A 20,434-nucleotide genomic window follows, 5' to 3' on the forward strand; every position below is an offset into this window, starting at 1 on the left:
GGGTTTATTCTGCTTTTATTGAATCCATATTTATACATGGAGCTCAGTCATTGGTGGTCAGAAACAAATACAGCCATACTAATATAACCACTAAATGGAAGGAGAGAAAACAAGACCTTATATTTGTTCCAAGATCAATCAAAGTTTAGTTCAGCTGAGTTTCCTTTCAACTAATGACAACCTGCAGCAAATCAGTGTGACCAATGCTGAGAGTTAAACCAATACACATTCCCATAGGAAATGCTTATTTATGACTGTGTACTTTGCTCTCATAGTGCATGGAAATACATTGTATTTGAAACTGCTACTGCAAGTCAGAAGGGAATTAAGAGGGAGGAATTAGGGGAATGGCAGCAGATACAAACAGCAAAACCCAGTAACATCTGCAGAATAATATTTCCACAGTAGTGTTGCCAACTGGGCAACAGATGTTGGGATCACTGTAATGGTGAGCTCTACCTATATAAGACACTTTACTACATACGGTGAGTTCTACTGTTGTATGATGTTATCCACTTTCATATGAAATTTGCAACTCAGCATGGAACAGAAGTAGCCTTGGCACTAAAAAAAGCTACACAGTTCAAAACAAGGCACAGCAGGAGCAATTTGGTGGCTGAAGCAGGCCTAATCCTAAGTACAGAGTACGGCTCATGACACATGTGCATGGCCAGCTCCCAGACAGGAATCACAAGGCTCATGCAATATCAAGCCATCTCTGCAAGAGATTAAAAAGTACAGTGGCGCAGTAATTTATGTGGTTCTTGAGCACAAGGCTGTGAAAACATAATTGGTAGTCTTTTATCAAATGAAACGAACAAAAAAACTATAAACCAAAATGATGAGGCACTAAATTTAGAAGAAAATTCATTTGATTATCACATCAGAGTCATGATATTTCAGTTCATACTGTCAGCTTAATTGGCTACAATTTATGTAGATTTGATAAAACTATCTGAGCCATTAATAAAGTAGGAAGTTGCACTTCATGTGTTCAAAAGCAGTTAGCTGTTTTACTCTGATGTATGCACTAGAAAACCTTTGGGCTGGACACATTTTGAACTGTGTAAGGTTAGAGAGGCTGGAATTATTTATTATTTTGGATTCCTGATGACACCTGTCATTTCAGTCTGAGTCCTCCAGGCATACCTAATGCTGGTGGGACAGTTCCCAAGGACAGAGAAACAACATCACTCTCATCTCACTCATAACCCTTTAATAGTGGTCAGTTCTGTTTCTTTTCTCCTCTCCAAATAGTATTGAATGCCCACAGTTCCTTGGTTACAATTCGTTCTGCATGGCTTTGTATTCGGATGCGTATGCCTCATGGTAAGTGCCATGTAATTCACAGGACCTACTCTAAATACCAGGGTCGGTTCACACAGCAAGTAGCTGGAGTTTTAGGAATTCCTGATATCCCGTTCTGACATTTCTAAGAGGAATACACTCCAGTGGTACTTATTGTTTAATGCTGCAATGCATTTGTATTACGTCTTAATACATTTAGCAGAGATAAGCAAGAAAAATTCCACTGACTGTATCCCCTCTTCCCTCATCACTGATCCCCCCACACCTGGTATCTTCAGGAGGCTTCCTGCCTCTCTGACCTTCCTTTGAGGGACGTCATCCCAGAAATTGCATCCAACTCAGGGAATTGACTAAACAGTTTAGTTCTTACAAAAATCTGTCACAAATAGCCCTGATAGAAACATAGAGGTTTCTATATAAAAGAGTCTGACAATGAAAGTTCAGGACCAAGTAACCAACAGAGTGATCCCAGGAAAGCCATTACTAGACTGCAGTGACCATCTTTTAAAGAGAATTTTCAGCTTTCAAACAAAATACTTAGAAGTTTCTCCAAGAAAATGACAGTTCTCACTTGAGAATGGAGCAGAGATTTGTGGGACCACATTGCTAGCATGGGAAGTATTTTGTTATTTTAAGGGCCTTAACATTTCAAAGCAAGAGGCTCAATGAGGAAACTTCTTCTGTCTTTGTGTAGAGGCCTGTTTGTCTCTACATGTTTGTAAACTCTCTTGAGTATAGTAAAGGTAGAGAAGTAAAAAACCTGCTCATGTTCTAAAAAATAATAGTGATTACTTCAAATTATTACTTTGTGCTTATCTCTTCCAGTAATATAAATGCTCTGCTTGAAGACAGAGTTTGGAAATAAAAGACTTTGCATATTTTATGCTTTGAAAAAGCACAAGGATCCATTCTTGTCATTTGTTTTGGAACAAAATGTTTTCTGATTGTTAAGTGTTTGTTTTGAAATTATTAATCAGTTTTCAAAACCACAAAACACAATCTTTTCCTAACTAGTTATGTAGAAGCCTTTGTTGTTCATAAGAATAAGCCCTGTTCTTTACTCAGTAAAATCAACTTCCTAATGCATACCTTCAAGCTTTCTTAGGCATCTAGAAAGCAGAGTCTCTCCAGTCTGCTCTTCTCCTCACTTCCACCATTCAATAAGAGAATGTGGAGGAAGCCTCTCTTTGACTTGCAAAGGCCTGCGGAATAACATATTGGGAGCTTACCACAGCATTTCGTTGGTGTTAGAGAAGAGACTCTGAGGTCAGGATGGACAGCTGCAGGCTATGCTAGAGACAATGAACAGAATTTTTACTTATGAATGAAAAATTCTGTGAAACAAAACATGATTATTTCTTTTTTCTTTTTTTTTTTTTTTTTCCTAGAGGAGATAACGTGATTCCAAAGGTTCCTCTGATATTAAATGATGTCCTGGGGATTACAGTTTTGTCTTTGAAAAGAAACTTCTAGCTCTTCTGTTTTGAAGTCTGAAAGTATGATAAAAGTAGACTCAAAAAAACCTAGAAGGCAAACCAAAAGACCCTTAAACATGCTGTTAAAAAAACCCTAAAACCCCTCAACTACCTAGTTTCTTAGAACAATTTTACAAGCAGAAGTGACCTGACAAAATTTATGGCTGACCACAAAATCCCCAAGTGCTACTAATCTGAGAACTCTGAACAAAAGACAGAAGGATCATAGGAAACCAAGGATAGAAAAACACAATAAGTACTTTGAAATTATCACAGGCCAAACAGTGAGTGGGTCTGGGGCTGGCCTGTCACTGGGCACTACTGACAAGTGCCTGGCTCCATCCTCTTTGCACTTGCCGTTCAGGTACTTACACACATTGACGAGATACCCCCAAGCCTCCTCTGACTTTGGCAGAAGGTCACTGCAGAAATTCTTGCAGCACATTCTCCTTCTTCATATCATTGTTCCCATGCCAGCTAAGGAGATCAGAGGTCCTGACCTACCTTGGCATCCTCTCGATGTAAAGTTCCCTTCTGTTGCGTGAGGGCTGACTACTTGGAATTAATCAATTGAACACATTTTCTTAAAACCTGGGGGCTGCTTCAAGAGCCTACAGCATGTCAGAGTTCCTCTACTAGCAAGGCACTGGATATGTTTGCTGAACAAAATGCAATAACTTTGCTTGTTACTGCACAACAGTTTAACCATATCCCTCTGGTCCATGTGAGCACAAGAATAAGACAAAACCATTGAACAGTGTGTCAGAGTAGTGACGTGGAGAGACGTAGATGGCTGAGATGCAGCTTAAGAGCAGTATATAGCACAAAACTGCAATTAAAATCTGCAGCACTCAGTGAACAAATGTATAATGTGTATTTTTAGCCCAGGGTAATTGACATTTTTTGTACATAATTAATAGCAACACCAAGGAACATCTTGTAAGTATGGATATAAGAACTCCGTTCCCTAAGGGAATTTTTCTTTTCTCTTTCTCACTTTCTCTTCCCCAAGTGATGCCAATCTCAGAGACTGCTCTGCTGACAAGATTCCTCATTTTGTGCAAGGCAGGATTCCCAATATGTTACAGAAGAGGTAATGCTGCAAGTAATATAATGACTAAGCAGCCCTGGAAAGCTTTTGCTAGCTGTTTAATCTTCTACCCTCAAAATACAACACCCTTCCTTCTGTAATCTGACAACAGAAATACCATTCAGCTTCTGCAATTAAACCACGCTCCCCAGTAGAGTTCCCAGGAAAGATAATAGATTATCTATCAGTTGCGTGGCTTATCACACCTCGAACAAGATAGGTACCCTGTTAGGAAGAGCCCAGGCATGGTTCAGCAACCTTGTCTGAGCAAATTCTGAGTAGAACTGTGATGAGGATCCTGACAAGCACTTTCTCCAAGCAAAACCAGAATGCAGTATCAGGAATGCTGCCCATATGTTCATGACAGACTTTTTTGTAACTTCAAGGCAGTAAATTTCCCTTTTTGCTTTTTTTTTTTACTGAAGTTCCTTCAGTAAGTATGAGAGTCTTCTTCAAGAAAAAAAAAAAAAAACAGACCAGTCTGGCTGAAGGTTTAGGTCCTTTAAAACTGAAGTCCAGCATTCAGACTCCATGGGCCTTCACAGTGCATCATAAAAAGTCTTGTTACACAAACCTCCACACTTCAGGACACAAAACAGAATGAAGAACCCAAATATGAGTTGTAATAGTAAAGGGTTGCAATTATATATATTCTCAGGTAAAATGCCAGTTTGTGCTCAGACCCGTTTTCAGGTACAATGACCATACTAGTTATCACACGAGGTATCACAACAATCAGCAATAAATCTCTGCCATACCAGAGTTCGTTTGTCACAAATTGGATGCTTCGTATCATTACTTATTCGATAGGACATATATTTAGCTGATTAGCACGTGCTATTTTCTTACTATTTTATTTTGCATGTTTTGCTCTTGTGCAGGTAGAAATGTGCATGTGAAGGGAGCAGAAAAAAAACCAGCAACAACAAACTTGGAGAAAAGGAAAAATAATCACAGCTTGTGTTGTATATTAAAACTAGCTGCATCAAACACATAACCTACAGGCCCGTGGAAGAAAAAAATTCTTTACGACAAAGAAAAGCAAGCTAATTAGTTAATTATAAGTGATAGACCAGCAGCAGGGGATGACTACAAGAACATCTTAACTGATAAGCATTTTATGACCTTCAGTGGATCCAGCTTCATGACATCTCACTAATTATATCCCTCCCACAAACTGTTAGACTCACAACTATGATCTTAGCAAGTCTATTCATGTTTCCTAATTTGGAGAAAGAGCAAGACCAAAAGTATTTAACAGAAGTTACTCTAAAGGGCAAATTATGTAGGAATAGGTTTGTAAATAATGAAGCAACCTACTCTTTTGCAAGTTCCTTATTTTTGCTGATGTAAAACCAAGCAAGAAAATATGGATCAAAATTAAAATAAAATTGATCATGCGGACTTGCAATTTATTGAAGCTATCCGATGAGAATGGCAATACCAGGAGGAAGTGTTAGAAATAATTGTTATAGTTTTAAAACCTTTGGTATTTTTGATATATATGTGTATATTTTTGATACTTTCATGAGATCATGTTATAGGATCACAGGATAATGGAAATTATCCAGAGAATTTGCAGTTACTCTGTTTCAGTGGGTATTTCCTACAGAACATCACAAAAAATATAAAAATATTAACAAAGGGGAATCCCATGACAGTGAATATCTGAAGAGTTTATTATACTGATGCGAAAGAGAATTCATTTCCAAACTGTGAAAACCAAAGAATGCCCTCATTTATCAGCACACACTCTGCACAGACATATTCTATTGACCAGTCAGTTTACCACTATCTAGAGAACATCACATCCAAAGGATAATCAGTAACACCTTTCACGATGCCCTTTACTTTGCTGACCTTTCCATAAAAATATTTTCTTTAGAGTGAATCTCTGTCCACACCCTTAATGTTTCTGTCAGATTCTCAGTAAGCTAATTATTAAAAAACTATTTTAAACATTGAAAATAGCAATCATCTGAGAATAAGTATGGGATTAAATTTATGTCTAAATATCTCTTACAGAGCAAAAACTCTTTAAAGCCCCAGCTTTAAAAAAATCATATTTCTCTGGGCACTGCTGTAGTGTAATGACTACAATGTTACATTTTACAAAATGTTAATTTTCCTTTTCTCAGCTTTTGTAAAGAGGAAGACTGTTGTTTCTTTAAAATAGCAGGAACATTATGACACAGCAGGGCAAAAGCAAGAAAAAATATAGACACTTTTTCCTTCTAAATGGCATACTACTTTGCAGATAAAAAATAAGTTAATGTTGCAGTGTGTATTGGGGCAATTAACTCAGATTGTATGCCATTTCCTTCAGATTCTGGGTCCATCGAGCTTCTGTATTCCTATGACCCTTTTGCACTGCTTTCTGTTTTCTTCTGTTCTTCATTTATGTTTTGGTGCAGTAACTACCAGATGATGTTCTTTTACTCAGCATAGCTGCTCTGCCTCTTATCATCATAAAAAGGACTTGTGTCATTGGGCACAACTGGTAATTCAGATGACTACTATGTGGCACAACTCTTTCTTACTGTAGACAGGCTTTTTGTTGTATTGAAGCTTCTCTGTACAGCTGAATTTCACTGTAACTGCTCGATGCATCTTTTCTGACTCAGGCTTTTCAAAGGAAATCAGAGGATAATTACATGGACATGATCATTTGTATCTTTAAGGCTCAGAATGTAGAACAATGGAGGCTTATGGACCTTGTTTGCAACTAGATAGAAATAATTCTGAAACCTGTGTTGAAGTGCTGAACATTTCCTTTTCAGTAAAATAAGGTGAGGCATGAGTTGTGGTGATAGTCATAGACCAGTGGTTCAACCCATAGGTGTCTGATGCTGCCTGCAGGGTCTGAGGGTCCCTGCCTGGTCTCCGGCTGCCACTCCAGAGGAGCACAGACTTCCCTAAGATCCCCTACATCATATTTCTGGGTCCACACAGATAGATAGGAAGTCCTTGGGTGCCACAAGTAGCACCGGGTACACTTGTATGATCAAATACATGAAGCCATTAGCATATCGGTTTTGAATTACAGAAATAAAATACTATCAAATCTCTAATGTTCCAAAGGAGCTTTTCAGAAATACTGACCTACTTGTCCATAATTGTGATAAATTTATTTGCACTGTAATACCTTTATTTGTAGTTAGCGTCCATAACTACAAGTCCTATATTCTGTAAAACTGGAATTTGTACTTGCAAGGCAAGAAGCTTGTATTTTTAAGCTGGCTTCAGTATTCCTAATAGCTGAACACACGTTTTGTTAGGCTGGATGATGGGTGCCATATGTCATCGGATATAACCTCCCACATGCTGCGTGTTTGAAATAACAGAGAATGCCAAGAATTATGACCTTTTCTTCTTATATTTTGAAATATGGGGCCTGATTCCAGATACTTTGAAGCAATTGGAAAGCTAGCTTTTGACACAGAGAGGTTTCTGGATCAGCCTGCTTCTCATAGAGCAATGCAAAGAACCTTTTACTCACCTGCTTGTTGTGGCTACTGTTCAGCTTTGGGGACAAATTTCAGCTCACTCTTTATATTCTGAATCTCTGACAAGTTGACAGCAGGACCGGGAAGTTTCTTAGCTCCTGGGAGATGTTTCTTGTCTTTCTCCTCCTCTGTTGAAGCAGGAACACTCTGTATGGAAGGATATCAGAGACCTTACTGCTACAATAGCAATTTCTTGAGCATGAGCATAGGTCAGTTATTTGAGAAACAAGAAATAAGTTTTATACTAAATACAGTCCCAATGGAAATTGAGGGAATGGGAGGGTGGTGGTGGTGGAATGAAGAGATAGGTTGTTTTGTTGGTGGTTGTCTAAAAGGTCTAAAAACCTTCCAAAAAGAAAAAAAATTAGAAGGTGCTCAGTGTGGAGGGATGCAGATCTTTTGGTAAATGAATAAGAATTTACAGTGTCAGACCACCAGTGGAAAATAAGCTGAGCAGAACATTAAAGGCAACTCCCAGTTGCTTCATATTTTAGGGAGAAAAAAGTGGAAGAACCATTCTTATAATCTAATTTCTTTGAGAGTCTCATAGTTGCCAGTCAGTTGGGGAAGGAAACCATCATGCCCTTCTGCAGCTCTGGAGAAGAGCTATGATAGTAGGTTATGGACCCCAAAAGCTCCATCCAAGTGCAGCTTGAGTTGACATTTAATTTTTCTTAACCTCAGTTGTAGAGATCAGAAGGGTTTTACTCATTTTATGTTTGAATTAGGGTAGTGCCTAATGGCTATTTTGCTGACATTGTTAAAATACAGGCTAAATAACAGCAGTCACACAATACCAAGCATCTCAGTTAATTACCCAATGAACCACAGTATCTCAGCCTTTGGTACTTCCTCAGCTGTAATATTACTCCTAGATAAGGTACAGTATGTATTGTAGACAATTTCTGTTCCAGACTGAGCCATGTTTTGAAGCAGTAGTTTTCCAGCAGGCAGTTTAAGGTTGTTCCAGACTGTCCTGTATTTTATAAATCTGGCATACAGGGGGAATCATGTAGGTTTAGAGATGAACTAATATTTTACTGCAAATAATTTCACTCTGAAATTATTTTTTCTTTTTTGACTACTGTGTGAATGTCTTCTTTGGATGGGCTTTTTGGAGTCAATTCCCTATTTAGATTTATTAGCCACCCTTTTTTGAAAGCTGTATTGACTGTGAACAGTCAGTTCTTAAGATTTGCCTTCATTTTTAAAACTCCAAAGTTTTCAGTCAAAGATTATTGGCCAATAAACCCTTTTTTTTCTGTTGACTAATGGACTACATGCTAATCAGGAAGTAAAATTTTTGCAATGTCAAGTCACAAAAGCCCAAGGAATTTTAGAAAACTGACATTTCTTATCTGATCTTTATGAACTTTCTAGAGATCACTATTTATAAGAAAACTGAAGCAACAATTATACTGTTTGGCCTAATAAACTTGTGTTATCTTTTCTCACTTTTTAGCTAATATGCTATTAGTTAACACAAGATAATACTAATAATATTATACTATTATTCTGGTTTGATAATTTAAAATCTCAGTCAGTAGTCCATCCTCAGCTACTATATATACCGTCTAATATCTAGCTTAATGGTCTAACATCCTGGAACAGTGGCAAAGCAGAGAAGAAGAATAAAGAAATTGATACAGAAGGTGTTTGGAGGGATGTACAAAATCGTGTTGGCAGACAAAGACACCAAGACCTAGTATGGTTTCTTTCGACAACTTTCTTGAACAGCTAGGTAATCTGAATAACTATGAAAAACTACCATACCCTTAGCTCCTTACTTCTTATTAGTACATCATAGCAGATACTGTGTTAAAAATACAGTTTCAAGTGATCTACAATACCATTCCTCTCATAGCTCAAATGATGCAAACTTTGACCAAATTTTGGAGAATTTTCACTCCGTACATTTCTGTTAGCTTTCCTTTCTAATCTCAGGTGTGTACTGTTTAAGACTGCACCCCTCCCTCTATCACCCACTCTGTGTGCAATGCACAGCTGATATCAGACCTTGGCCTTCAGTTTTATTGAAGTCTGAAGAGTGACTTAGACATACAAGAGTTAACAAATACCCACATGGAAATACTCTGACTGAAGAAGAGTTATTTTCTGAAATTCCCACCCCCTCATTTATGTTGTATATTAACGTATCTGTTCCACTGACCTTCAGAAATAATCTTGCCTTATGACTTAACAATTCCTTTGAGTAAGACATATATTTCCCTCATCTCCTTTGCCAAGATTTTAAAATACAGTGAAAAATGCTAAGCACTGTTAGAGGAAGATGTGTTTAGTTGTATTTGTCTAACGCTGATCTAAAGAATCATGAGCTGCACTGCAAAACTTAACAAAATGAGAAAGCTGAAAAGATAAGTCCACTGGTAGTGGTTTTATTCTATTTATATTACAAGATCTGTTTCTGTAGTCTTTACTCCCATCGCTTGGGTTGCATATTGGCTAGAAAACTGGGGGAAAAAACTTTCATCCCATAATGTCTGTCTCATATGTAGTATTCACATAACTGAGAAGCAAAGCAATATTCAATTACCCAACCCAATCTAATTATTAGCACTAGCCATTTATTTTATTTCTCAAATGCTACCAGAATTCACACATCCTATATTAGTTTCAGCTTAATAACATGCATTCCTTCACTAGTTTAATTACTGCAGAGAGAATGCGTTTTGATTTCTTTCCAGGGGAGAAAGTCACAATATGTGTTCAAGGTCACTTTATATGTTTGGTTTTCAGTTTTTAAAATCTTTTTAAGAACAGTTAAGCCAGCCTGGGTTTGATTTCTTTAGGAAAATTATCTGTAAATAGAGCACTATTTATATCAAATATGATGAAATTCAGAAAAAATCTGTCTGATTTGGACAGAAAAGGAAGAATCAGCTCTTATATAACTAAACCTGACCATTGCAAGTGCCGGTACCAGGTCGGAAGGAGATGTTGATTGTCCAAAATGAATTTTGTTGCTTCTTGTTTGGGGCTGCATCAGTAGCAGCACCTCTTTGTGCCTGGAGACAAGTGACTATCAACCTCCCTCCTGGTCCTCACGGCTCTATTCTGCCTGGGGGCAAGACTCCCTCCTAACACCACAGCCTGGCTTCACCCACATGGCAGCAAGAGAGGCAGTCCGGCTGTGTGGGGTCAGCTGGAACCTTTCCTGCCCTTGGTTGTGGGGAGCATCCACAGGTCTGGTCCAGCAGGACCAGTTCTCAGCTGGGAATTATAAATCCAAACTAAGCCAGCTGTCCAGAAAGCCCTAAGCACTCATTCTTGTTTGCATTTTTTTTCTTGTTTGGAGTATTCCACTAACTTGTTCTCCATTGTTGGTTTTAGTTCTTGTTTATGATTGGAGTTCGTGGTAAATAGAATCTTTTAACATCATCCATAAACATGACAGCTGCATTTAATCATAACCTTTGTGCTCAGTGTTGGTTAAGGTAAAAATCTGACTTCATATTCAAACCTCAGTGTTAAATACCCACTGTAAAACACTGGCATGCAAACACGGAATTCCATCTAAAATGAAGTATTTTCACCCTATGTAGGTAAATGGATTCACAATTTCTGTTTTTAACTTGCAAATGTATAGTCTTCACATTCAATTTCTACTTGTTGATAAATATTCCAAAGTGTCAGGTTTGAAAACCTGTTTGAGTATTGCTAAGCTGTAACAATAAATCCCTCTGCAGGGCAGCAGGTAGTAGGAGATTATGTCAAAGCCTTGCTATAACTTTTCGTGCTGTATCCAATCAACTCCAGTCTTGAGAAACACTGCTGGTGAGATCCTGTCTCTCTTTCCTGACAGCAGATATCATCCTGCTTTTAAGTAGAGCCACATACCTTTGAAACAGTTTAAATTCCTATTGGTGCCTTGGCATCGAAACCAGGACAATGTATATATAGTGTTCAGCAGGTGTCCAGTTATTTCCATGTATGATCAGTGTATGTTCACCTGTGGTACCTAAGATTGGTATAACTTGACTGAAAGTCTTTCTTCCATCAATGGCAGGGATTCTCCTAAGGGAAAAAATAAGAATAAAACAAACAAACAAAACCATCTTTTTTCCTTACCTCCTCCACTCCTTCAGGTGTAAGTTCTTTTCTTTTATGGGGGTGGCCCGCACCAGGTCGAAATGCTCCCATTGGGATGTTAATATTAGCCTGTGAGAAGGAAATTATGATGCATATAATAGTGACTGAGAAATAGACGTAAATGGCAAAACTCTATAAAGGGGTGGAACAAAAATATAGACATTATTGAGATTCCCAAGCATTTACGCCTTCAATGTGTGCATCATCACACCACTCCTGTGGGAAAGAGAAGTGCTTTCAGCTCCATTTTAAAGATGGAAAGCGGAAAAAAAAAGCGCTACTTGGAAAGCTTTTCAAGTTCTGAATTTTAGCCTGATGTTCTCTGATTCCACTGGACTTTAAACAAATTAGTATTAGACACAAAAGTGTCTTTAGATTTCTGGGTCTGCTTCAGTTTTGGCAAGGTCAAACAGAAAGCAAGTGCCAGAATCAGCGTTTAAGTGTAAGTCACCCAAATCCTACAGTAACACCCAAACCACTGGACCACTGTCCCTCCCCCAATGACACCAGTTCTCACTTCACTTAATCACAGTCGGATAGGAAAGCCCATCCTGAGCCAATTTAAGCCATGAGTGTTTAAAATGTGATTTTATGGACAAAATCTACCCACGGATGTTACAAACTGCAAATGCAATGCCTTAGTCCTAGAAATAGGTCCCTTGGTTGCAAAAAGGATCTGTAGGAAAAGACAGGAAGGCTTTTTGCCTCTCCAGCACCCACTAGGTTTTGCCCAGAAACCCCAGCCTGGTCTGCAGTGAGGACTCAGCAGTCCAAGCAGACTGAGCTGGCTCGAAGGCCAGACAGACCTGGCTTTAGCAAACTCCCTCCAGAATGATATCCACCTGGCCGTCTCAGTTTGATTTTTTTGTCTGTGGCAGAAAGCCAGTAGCCATAACACAAATGAGGCTTATAATAGATACCTTGAAAATAAAGATTTTTGAGAAAAGAATGGCAGAAAACATTGCTTAGGAAAGAGCAGCTAAAATGTATCTATTTTCCGATATGACCCAGCCTGGACTATTTTAAAAGTCAAACGGTGTGATCAACAAAATGCACAATTTGTACTTATTCTTATCTCATGATCTCAGAAGAGAAGCTGCTCCTAGGAAATGTCATCAAAATATCATGACTCCCACTGGTAAAACCAGGGGGTGAATCGGTGATGTTATGGAGTGGAAATGGAGAACCTTCCAACAGCAAGCTATGTTATTGTTAGTTTACCATCTGACTGATTTGCATTAAATGAAGATGAACAATTCAATCCTTTTGCTCAAATCATGGTCTCACAGATCGTGCCCCAGCTTGGGCAACTGGAGGAAAACAGCCCACTGTTTTCAGTAACAACAACTGTTCAGACAGCTGTAATCAATTTGCCAAGAAACAACCACCCTTACTTTTATTCTATTTATATATTTATTTCCCTTCATTTTACTTATGCAAGGTGATTTCAGTGGGGCTGGCAAATGTCTGCAGGGTCATGTTACTTTATAGACAACAGGGTATTAGTTTCATAAGGATTTTTCACTAAGCATTAGTTTAGATACTGTGAAACCTTTCATCTGCACTTCCTAAGTTCCCAGGAGATAGGGCATTTTCAGCCTCACAGTACTTAACCCATTATTTCTTTTAGGAATGGAAAAAAACAGCTTTCCTATTTTTATTTTTAATCATCTCCCCTGCCAGGCTCTGGTACCTCCAGGCAGCTTCTTTTTTTGGAATATGAAACTTCTCTGCAATTTACAGCTAGCATGGTCATACAGGTTTGCAGAGCTGAAACACTGAATGGACCGTGATGTTTAATTGGCAATGAGGATGGGATTCTGGGAAACAGAGGAGTGCAAGTAGTGTAGAGGCCTCCGTCTCTCGGAATCAAACCAAAACATCTCAAAGTGCAAAAGGGGTGTTGTTCTCATGATGATGAGAATTGTTATGTGAAGGGGTAATTTTGCGCTCTGAGATCAAGGTAAAAGAACCATCACGAGTCCATCATCGAATGGAACATGACATTAAATTAAGTAATGGGTGGACCAAATTCTGTGCGCCAGCAGGGCTCTGCGAGGACTGTGTTGTGCTGCAATCAGCATGGGTTTGCAACTTTGATTTTAAAATATGTTTCAGGCCTGTTGTCACCTGTCTGCTGGGACTGAGATACGAGCCTGCTCTCCATCCAGTGAAATGCTAATCAGGAAATTTTTCGTTCCAGACTCCTGAAATCCTAAATTATAATTGGTTTAGACACACTTTCTAGATGTGATTATTATTATTAAGCATACTAATTATTAAAACTAGTTGGTTTGCCTCTTCCTTTCATTTTGGAAAGTGTTTACCATGTTTTAGATGCCATTGCAGTTCTCATAATGAGTAGGTATGCGTACTGATTCACTGGACTAAGGTCTTCCTGAACAGACCAAAGGAAAAATTATCTGTAAACATGACATATGACACAGATTGCTGGTTTGACACAATTAAACCAGTATTTAGAGATCTGTTTGTGTTCCTCTTTCTGTTTATGAGAAACAGGGCATCCAGATCAGGAACTGTTGCGTCTTGAATTACTGGCAGCCCTGCATGAGTTGAAGACTGTTGCAGTAAGCTCTCCACAGCATCACAGCCATTCCTAGCTGTCCAGAAGGATGACTGAATAAGCTGGAAAGCCACTTCAGTATAAACACGTTCATTTTGTTTTGTTTGTTTTTTAAAAAAAGAGAACAGAGAAAACTGAATGTAACCCACAAAACAAAATGAACAAACGAAAACAAACAAGCAACAACAAAAATAACAATGCAAAAACAAACAAACAAGTGCAAATACAAAAACAAACAAACAAACAAACAAAACAAAACATAAAACCAAAACAAAAAAAAAAAACAGGAAACCCCCCACCCTTACCTCTGGGGAAAGCCAGGAGTGGTGTTTGTAGGTCAAATAATTATTAGCCAGAGCTGTCCACAGCCTTTTACACTCTGAGAGGAGGAGGCCAGCAATGAATGTTGCCAGGAATTAACACTATTTTGGTCCTCTATCACCACAAACTACTCTTGGGAAGCACTTCGGTCCTCTATTGCTCCAAACTATTATTGGGAACTAGTTTCTACCTTTAACTCTCCTACATCTTCATTTAATGGCTGTTGGCAGGTGAAGATTTTAGCTTACATTGCACATGGTCAGAAAGAAGCCACTTCTGACACAGACTGCCATGAAATACTTCTGTTAGTAAAGCACCATTAAATTTTCATTGCCACAGCATGATGTATATACTCCAGCAGATGTCAGTCCTACTATAATAGCACATATTAACAAAGGATCACAATATATGAATCACAATGTATAAAAGTAAAGCGACATTTTGAGTCATGGTTCTTAACAGTTCTTGAAGTGTAATAGGCATCAATTCAAGTGCAAGTCTCCCTGCTGGAGCAAACTTTGACGGAATGTTTAATAGATTTAGTTTAAAGTTTATGCTGTAATTTTTTCTTTTTATTATTATTCTAATTACCTTTGCAATAATTAAAGTTTTTTAAGATATCAAACTTAGTTCTCAAACTTAATGCACTTTTTAAATGGAGAAACTAGAAGCAATTTTTTACATTTAGAAGTCATCATAAACATAAAAAGGAGTCTATAACTGCATCTTTAAGGGAAAAGTAAACCAAATTAATTCCTTAAAAATGCTTATATGTGCCTATGGAATCTAAATGTAAAATGTAAATATTTTGAGCTATAAATTATCTACATTTGCTCATTAATGATGCAAACATTTCCACAGTCACTGTAAAAGAGGGACAAAAATTTGTACTGAGTGAAATCAATGGCAAACTTCATCTGACATCAACTGAATTACAGCACAGAAGTTTGGGGAGTTGATGATGGTAAACAGAATTAACATTTTTACTGTGCCTTGCAACTTCAGTATACCACTGGGTAATTAATCTTCTTGATACTCCAGTCCATGGACTTAGTATTATCTTGGGGAAATATAGGATAGATTGGACTTTAGAAATTCCGATTTGTGCTTCTTCCATAATCTTAAGGGAATCTGAATTCGTTGGAAAATTTGATTGCAAGTGCATTTTACAAAATACATTAAAATTCTGTAAAAATCTGGAGCTCAGGGGGTACTTTGGCCTTTCAACCAGAATTGATGATAGCTAAATACAGTCTCCATGATGCTGCTTCACGATGATGTGGGGATAACTCTCCAGCTTTCTTCTACAAGTATGTAACAACCAATGGCATCCTTGAGAGCATATGCCATCTGAGGAGGTACGTGACACATAAGATTTTTTTTTTAAATGAAAATATCAACATTTCTCTCATTTTACTTTGGCTTTTAAATAAAATGTTTCTTAAGCAAATATTGGAAGTTGTGGGCTTTTTTCGAAAGGAATGCAGACATGAAAAGCTTCAATACCTGTGCCATCTTTTTAGCCTATAATTCTTCCAGCATTTTATTAACTCTGTGGAAAATCTAATAGTTGCGAGAATTATTTTTACTTATATTTCTGATCAGTTATGCAGATGTATCACCACGTTTTGCTTAGCTGACCCATGAACAGACATAGCCTAACATTGGAAAGACCATGAAAACAAGCAATCAACCAAGCTATCTGATCCAGTTTTTTATCAGCTCAGATTATAAGATGCTCTTCCGGTCAAACTTTTGCAGTGCTTTCATATCTGCCAAGCTTTGTACTTTAAAAAAGCAATTTCCAGTTAGCACTTCTGCAGTGTTTTGTATGAGCAAAATGCAGTTTGCCAAGCAATGGAGGTTGAGATTTGCTATTTTTGTTATATTAGAAACAAAATACTGTCTCTTACCTGAATGGCTTTGACATGTGACGCTGGCTGGTTTGACATTTTTAAGACAGAGGCTTATCCCTGCAAGCAAAATGGGAAAGTGTTACAGGCTCTGACATTCTGATAGCTGGGGGAGATAAGCTAGAACTTAACCCATGCTGCCTCTTGACAGGCATCCATTTCATCTGCCCAGATCCTCTTTCCATCTCAGTTTCAGAGTTGCTTAGTTATTCCTTCTGAATATCAGAAAGTGACAGTACACCCGAGCTGCTCTAATTAATCTTTCATAGCCACAAATAGAGCTATCTCTTTCACATTAAAAACAATAACGAGTAGAGATAAGGAATCTCTCCTTAATGGCATTGTAAAATGAGTAAGAATTAAGGGAAGCATTTGAGGATAAACAATGTATGATTATTTCTACCACACTATGTATGTGGGAATTATTTGAACTCTGTTTAAACCTTCTTTCAGTAAAGCATAACTTACTACAAAACATTGATAAATGCAGACATAACCATTTTCTGACTCACAGAGCATTGCAAATCTTTAATGCATATAGATTCAAAATGATCAAGAAACCATAAATTTGTTTGGCAGTTCCTAGGGCACAAAGTAGCCTCTCTTCAAAGTTTAGATCACATGGATTCATTGATTTTCTTTAGCAAGAAGGTAGATAAGAAAGAATGGACATTTTCATATGATTTTATGCATACATAGAAATATGGATTGACGCAGTATTAACATACAATAACAAATGGAAATCACGAAAGTCAATAGATTCTGTAAAGGTAAAAATAAAATGCAAGAAATTTTGCTATCACATGAATTAAAACATTTTCTTGACTTCTCATTCTTAATATTCTAACTGGACTAGACCTTCATCAAAGTCTGGCTATTTAAACTATCTTATTATTACTCAAAATACTAAAAGGTGACAAATGAGTTCACCAGAGAACTCATTGATCACAAACAAACTACAGCATATGTTTACTGCAATATTTAACCTGAGATGAGAAAGAAAATATTGAGAAAAGTAATAAATGACATAGGAGAGAATAGAAATATACTGAGAAATCAAAAGTGGGTCAAAGACTTTGGTGGTCCAAAGAGTGTGTCACATGGAAGCGGTAGCAAAGAAAGGCAGATGAGTTGTAGGTTGGCTTCAGTCTGGAATATCAGCGTAAAAGTGTATCACCAGAGCCTCATGGAAGACTTGCTCTTGCATTGGCTTTAAATTTGTGTGTAACTCTGCACAGAAAGTAAAGTTTACTCAAAGTAAAAATGACCTGCCATTAGAGGTCTCCCTCTGATCACACTCCCAGCTGTATAGTGCTGTCCAAGCCAACACATAGTATTAAATCAGAGGATGTCATCTTCATAGGTTGCTTGGGTTTAAATTGCTTCCAACAAATTATTAAGTCAGAAAAAAATCCCACTATGAAAAAGAAAACCAGCGTGCTTCCAGTGAGTTTCATATTGTGGTCTTATATTTACATATAAAATCTTAAAATCAGAGGCAGTTTTAAAACTTCAGGGAATGAAATCTCAGCCACTGAAGTTCATGACAAAATTTGCACAGTTTTCCAAAAGCCAAAAGCATTTACTGCACTCTCATTCCTTTCTGAAAAATCTTTACTATGCATAGAAATAACTGTGCTGTTAACCAGTGGTTGTATTCAAAAGACAAATACAAAACAATCCCCCAGTTTATCGGAAAGATAGGGCTCATAACACAGAAAAGTTTAATTAATTTTTCTTATCATCTTTTCCTCTTTCTAATCGGAATGAGAAATGGAAACAAAAGCACAGGAAATTAACATAAAACACTTTAAAGCACTGTGAATCTAGTTTCTAAACACTGACACAAAGAAATTAAAGCTAAAATTTACTTTTCCATCTTGCGTGCCTGTGCATTGTAAAAAACACCAATACACACTTCTCAGGACACCAAGAGCTCACCAGGCAGGGATTTACACTGAATCTTGACTTTAAACCAAGCACAGCAATAGTACTCCTCAGTGAGGTGCTCTGGGTTCACAAGAAGTCTGCATTGGAAATGATTGCAATCAGACACTGCTTCCTAAAGACAGATGCATGATACAATTGTGCAGGACTGCTTTTGGAGGTGGTGATTTTCCTACCGGTTCATACTGTCCTCATTACTCCCAGAGAAATCAGGACAACAGCATGCTACTGAGTAAAAATAGACAATCTTCTCTGGCTCTCTTCCTTTCCCTCCCTTCCCTGAGTTTCTCTCCAGAGCAATACTGACCATCAGTCACAGGAAAATAAACCTTAGGTTACAGATGCATCTATTACTGAAGTGTTTAGTTCATTTTTATAAATTTCTCTGTTCTTTTGCCATGCACCTCAGAGAGAGAGTCAAGTGTGCTGCACTGATTGTATTAAGTTCTGGCATTCCAATCAGCTCTGCAAACTTGAAGAAATCACTCTTCACCCTCATTTCCACCACAGGACTTCACAAGTAAGCACCCAGCAAAATGCAGACGCACGCAGCCTGTATTCCCTGGTGGTTTTTTGACCTCCCCACACCTTACCTTTTACCTTTTATGGGCTGCATGCTGAGCCAAACTTAGAAAGCAACAGCGTTAGTTCATTTGGAGCTGTTTCATGCCAGACCTCCCCTGTGAATTCCCTTGCTTCTCAGTGAAAGTACCCATGAACAGGGCTACTTGTGAAATATAGGACCACTACGGTGAAATAAATCAGTGTTTTGAAGAAAACCTTTTTAAAACAAAGGACATATCTACTGTCCCTCTGCTAAAAATAAGTTCTGACAGTGCTGCAGCAAGATAATACCCTGACTTATTCAATTTGCTTTAAATACAATGAGATATCATGATACTATCTTTCGTAATCCGCAGAAATGTTCAGCAGCACACTGACAACAGAAAGAACCCTCCCCACACCCCACCTGGAAGCTCTCTTTACCCCCCCACCACACTTGCGGCATCAAGCACAAGGGGTATTTTGGACACAGAACTGAAGTGCATTATCTTCTTAAAAGGCTTTGACAGGAACTATACTACTGTGAGATTCGGCTAGTACAAAGAAATAAAAGAACCCCCTGCTTTGCAGCTTCCAGTCTGCTACACAAAAACTTACTACAAGCTCTAGGCAAATACAACAACGTTTTCTGTAATGCAGTTGTTTCCACTACAGTTACCTATTAAGCTTACAGCAAAAGAACACCCCTCTTACCCTCACCACCCCCCCCCCCCCCGTAATAATTCACTAGCTGTAACATATAGAAAACAGTAAGCGTGTACCTGTGTACTACAGTATTTGAGCTAATACACAGGCTTCATACCAGTCACTAGGTATTTAAGCGGCTTTCTGTTTTAAATCTTTAAAGATTCCCAAAGGCTATGAAGCAATAACAATCTGCTCTGAATATGCTGATAGGCTGCATATTAAATAAGCAGAAATCCACAACTATTGTAGTCACCTCACGGCAGTTATTAAAGAGTTTTCATAAGGGTCTTTAAAGTTTTTAATTGACCCCTTCAAGATTAGCTTACTTATTTACTTATATAAAAAAAGCTCCAAACCGTCAAGTGAGTATGTGCACCTCCTTTTGATGCTGAAAAAGGTACCTTCTTCTACCAGCTGAGGTATTGACTGTGATCCTTTTAATGTGTCTGAAATAGCTCCAATGCTTTCAGCTCGGCCGGCGCTGAGAGCTGCTCCAGGCTGGAGTGGGACTCAGCTGAGAAGCAAAGTGTAAAAGGGAATTCCTGTCATAGCTTCCAGTTGTTCTTCCTAAATATAGAGTTTGATTCACCCTGTAACTTGGTCCCCTGTGACACTTGACCATCGTAAAGCCAGGACTCAAGTGTCAAGCAGGAGGTGTTGAAAGAACACACCTTTGGGTCCTTTTCTTGCCCTCCCACTCCCCGTCTTTCTGGGCTTTTCACAGGCTCCAGGCATTCGCTGGCAGAAGGTACCACACGACTCCTCCCGTGATGTTTGGGGCAGTGTGTGCATCCCTGCGGCCATGCCAGAGAAGGAAATAATTATGGAGATGTAATTACAAAGAACTCACCTCAGAGGGACTAACCATGGGAGGTGAATGCCACATCAGTGCAACTACATTGCTGTTGGGTTGGGAGTGAACTCGTGCA

General features: G+C 38.3%; 1 protein-coding gene across 8 annotated transcripts in view; it reads right to left on the minus strand.

The window, feature by feature from the left end:
- SMPX (small muscle protein X-linked) overlaps positions 1-20,034 on the minus strand; it is a 40,639-nt gene extending 20,605 nt beyond the window's left edge. For 2 of the 8 annotated variants that reach the window (XM_082075347.1, XM_082075346.1), the window contains exons 1-4: positions 19,862-20,021; positions 16,308-16,367; positions 11,469-11,558; positions 7,373-7,526 (exon numbers count right to left, since the gene is read on the minus strand). In XM_082075347.1, coding sequence (XP_081931473.1) covers positions 7,386-7,526; positions 11,469-11,558; positions 16,308-16,346 — 270 coding nt within the window. In that variant the 5' untranslated portion in view covers positions 16,347-16,367; positions 19,862-20,021 and the 3' untranslated portion in view covers positions 7,373-7,385. Of the gene's footprint in view, positions 1-7,372; positions 7,527-11,468; positions 11,559-16,307; positions 16,368-18,248; positions 18,274-19,831 lie in introns of those variants that run through there. The other 6 variants (XM_082075341.1, XM_082075342.1, XM_082075340.1 and 3 more) reach the window with 6 other exon arrangements.
- Positions 20,035-20,434: the final 400 nt, after the last annotated feature.

The sequence above is a fragment of the Streptopelia decaocto genome (assembly GCF_964273445.1).
Source record: "Streptopelia decaocto genome assembly, chromosome: 1".
NCBI classification, from domain to species: Eukaryota; Metazoa; Chordata; class Aves; order Columbiformes; family Columbidae; genus Streptopelia; species Streptopelia decaocto.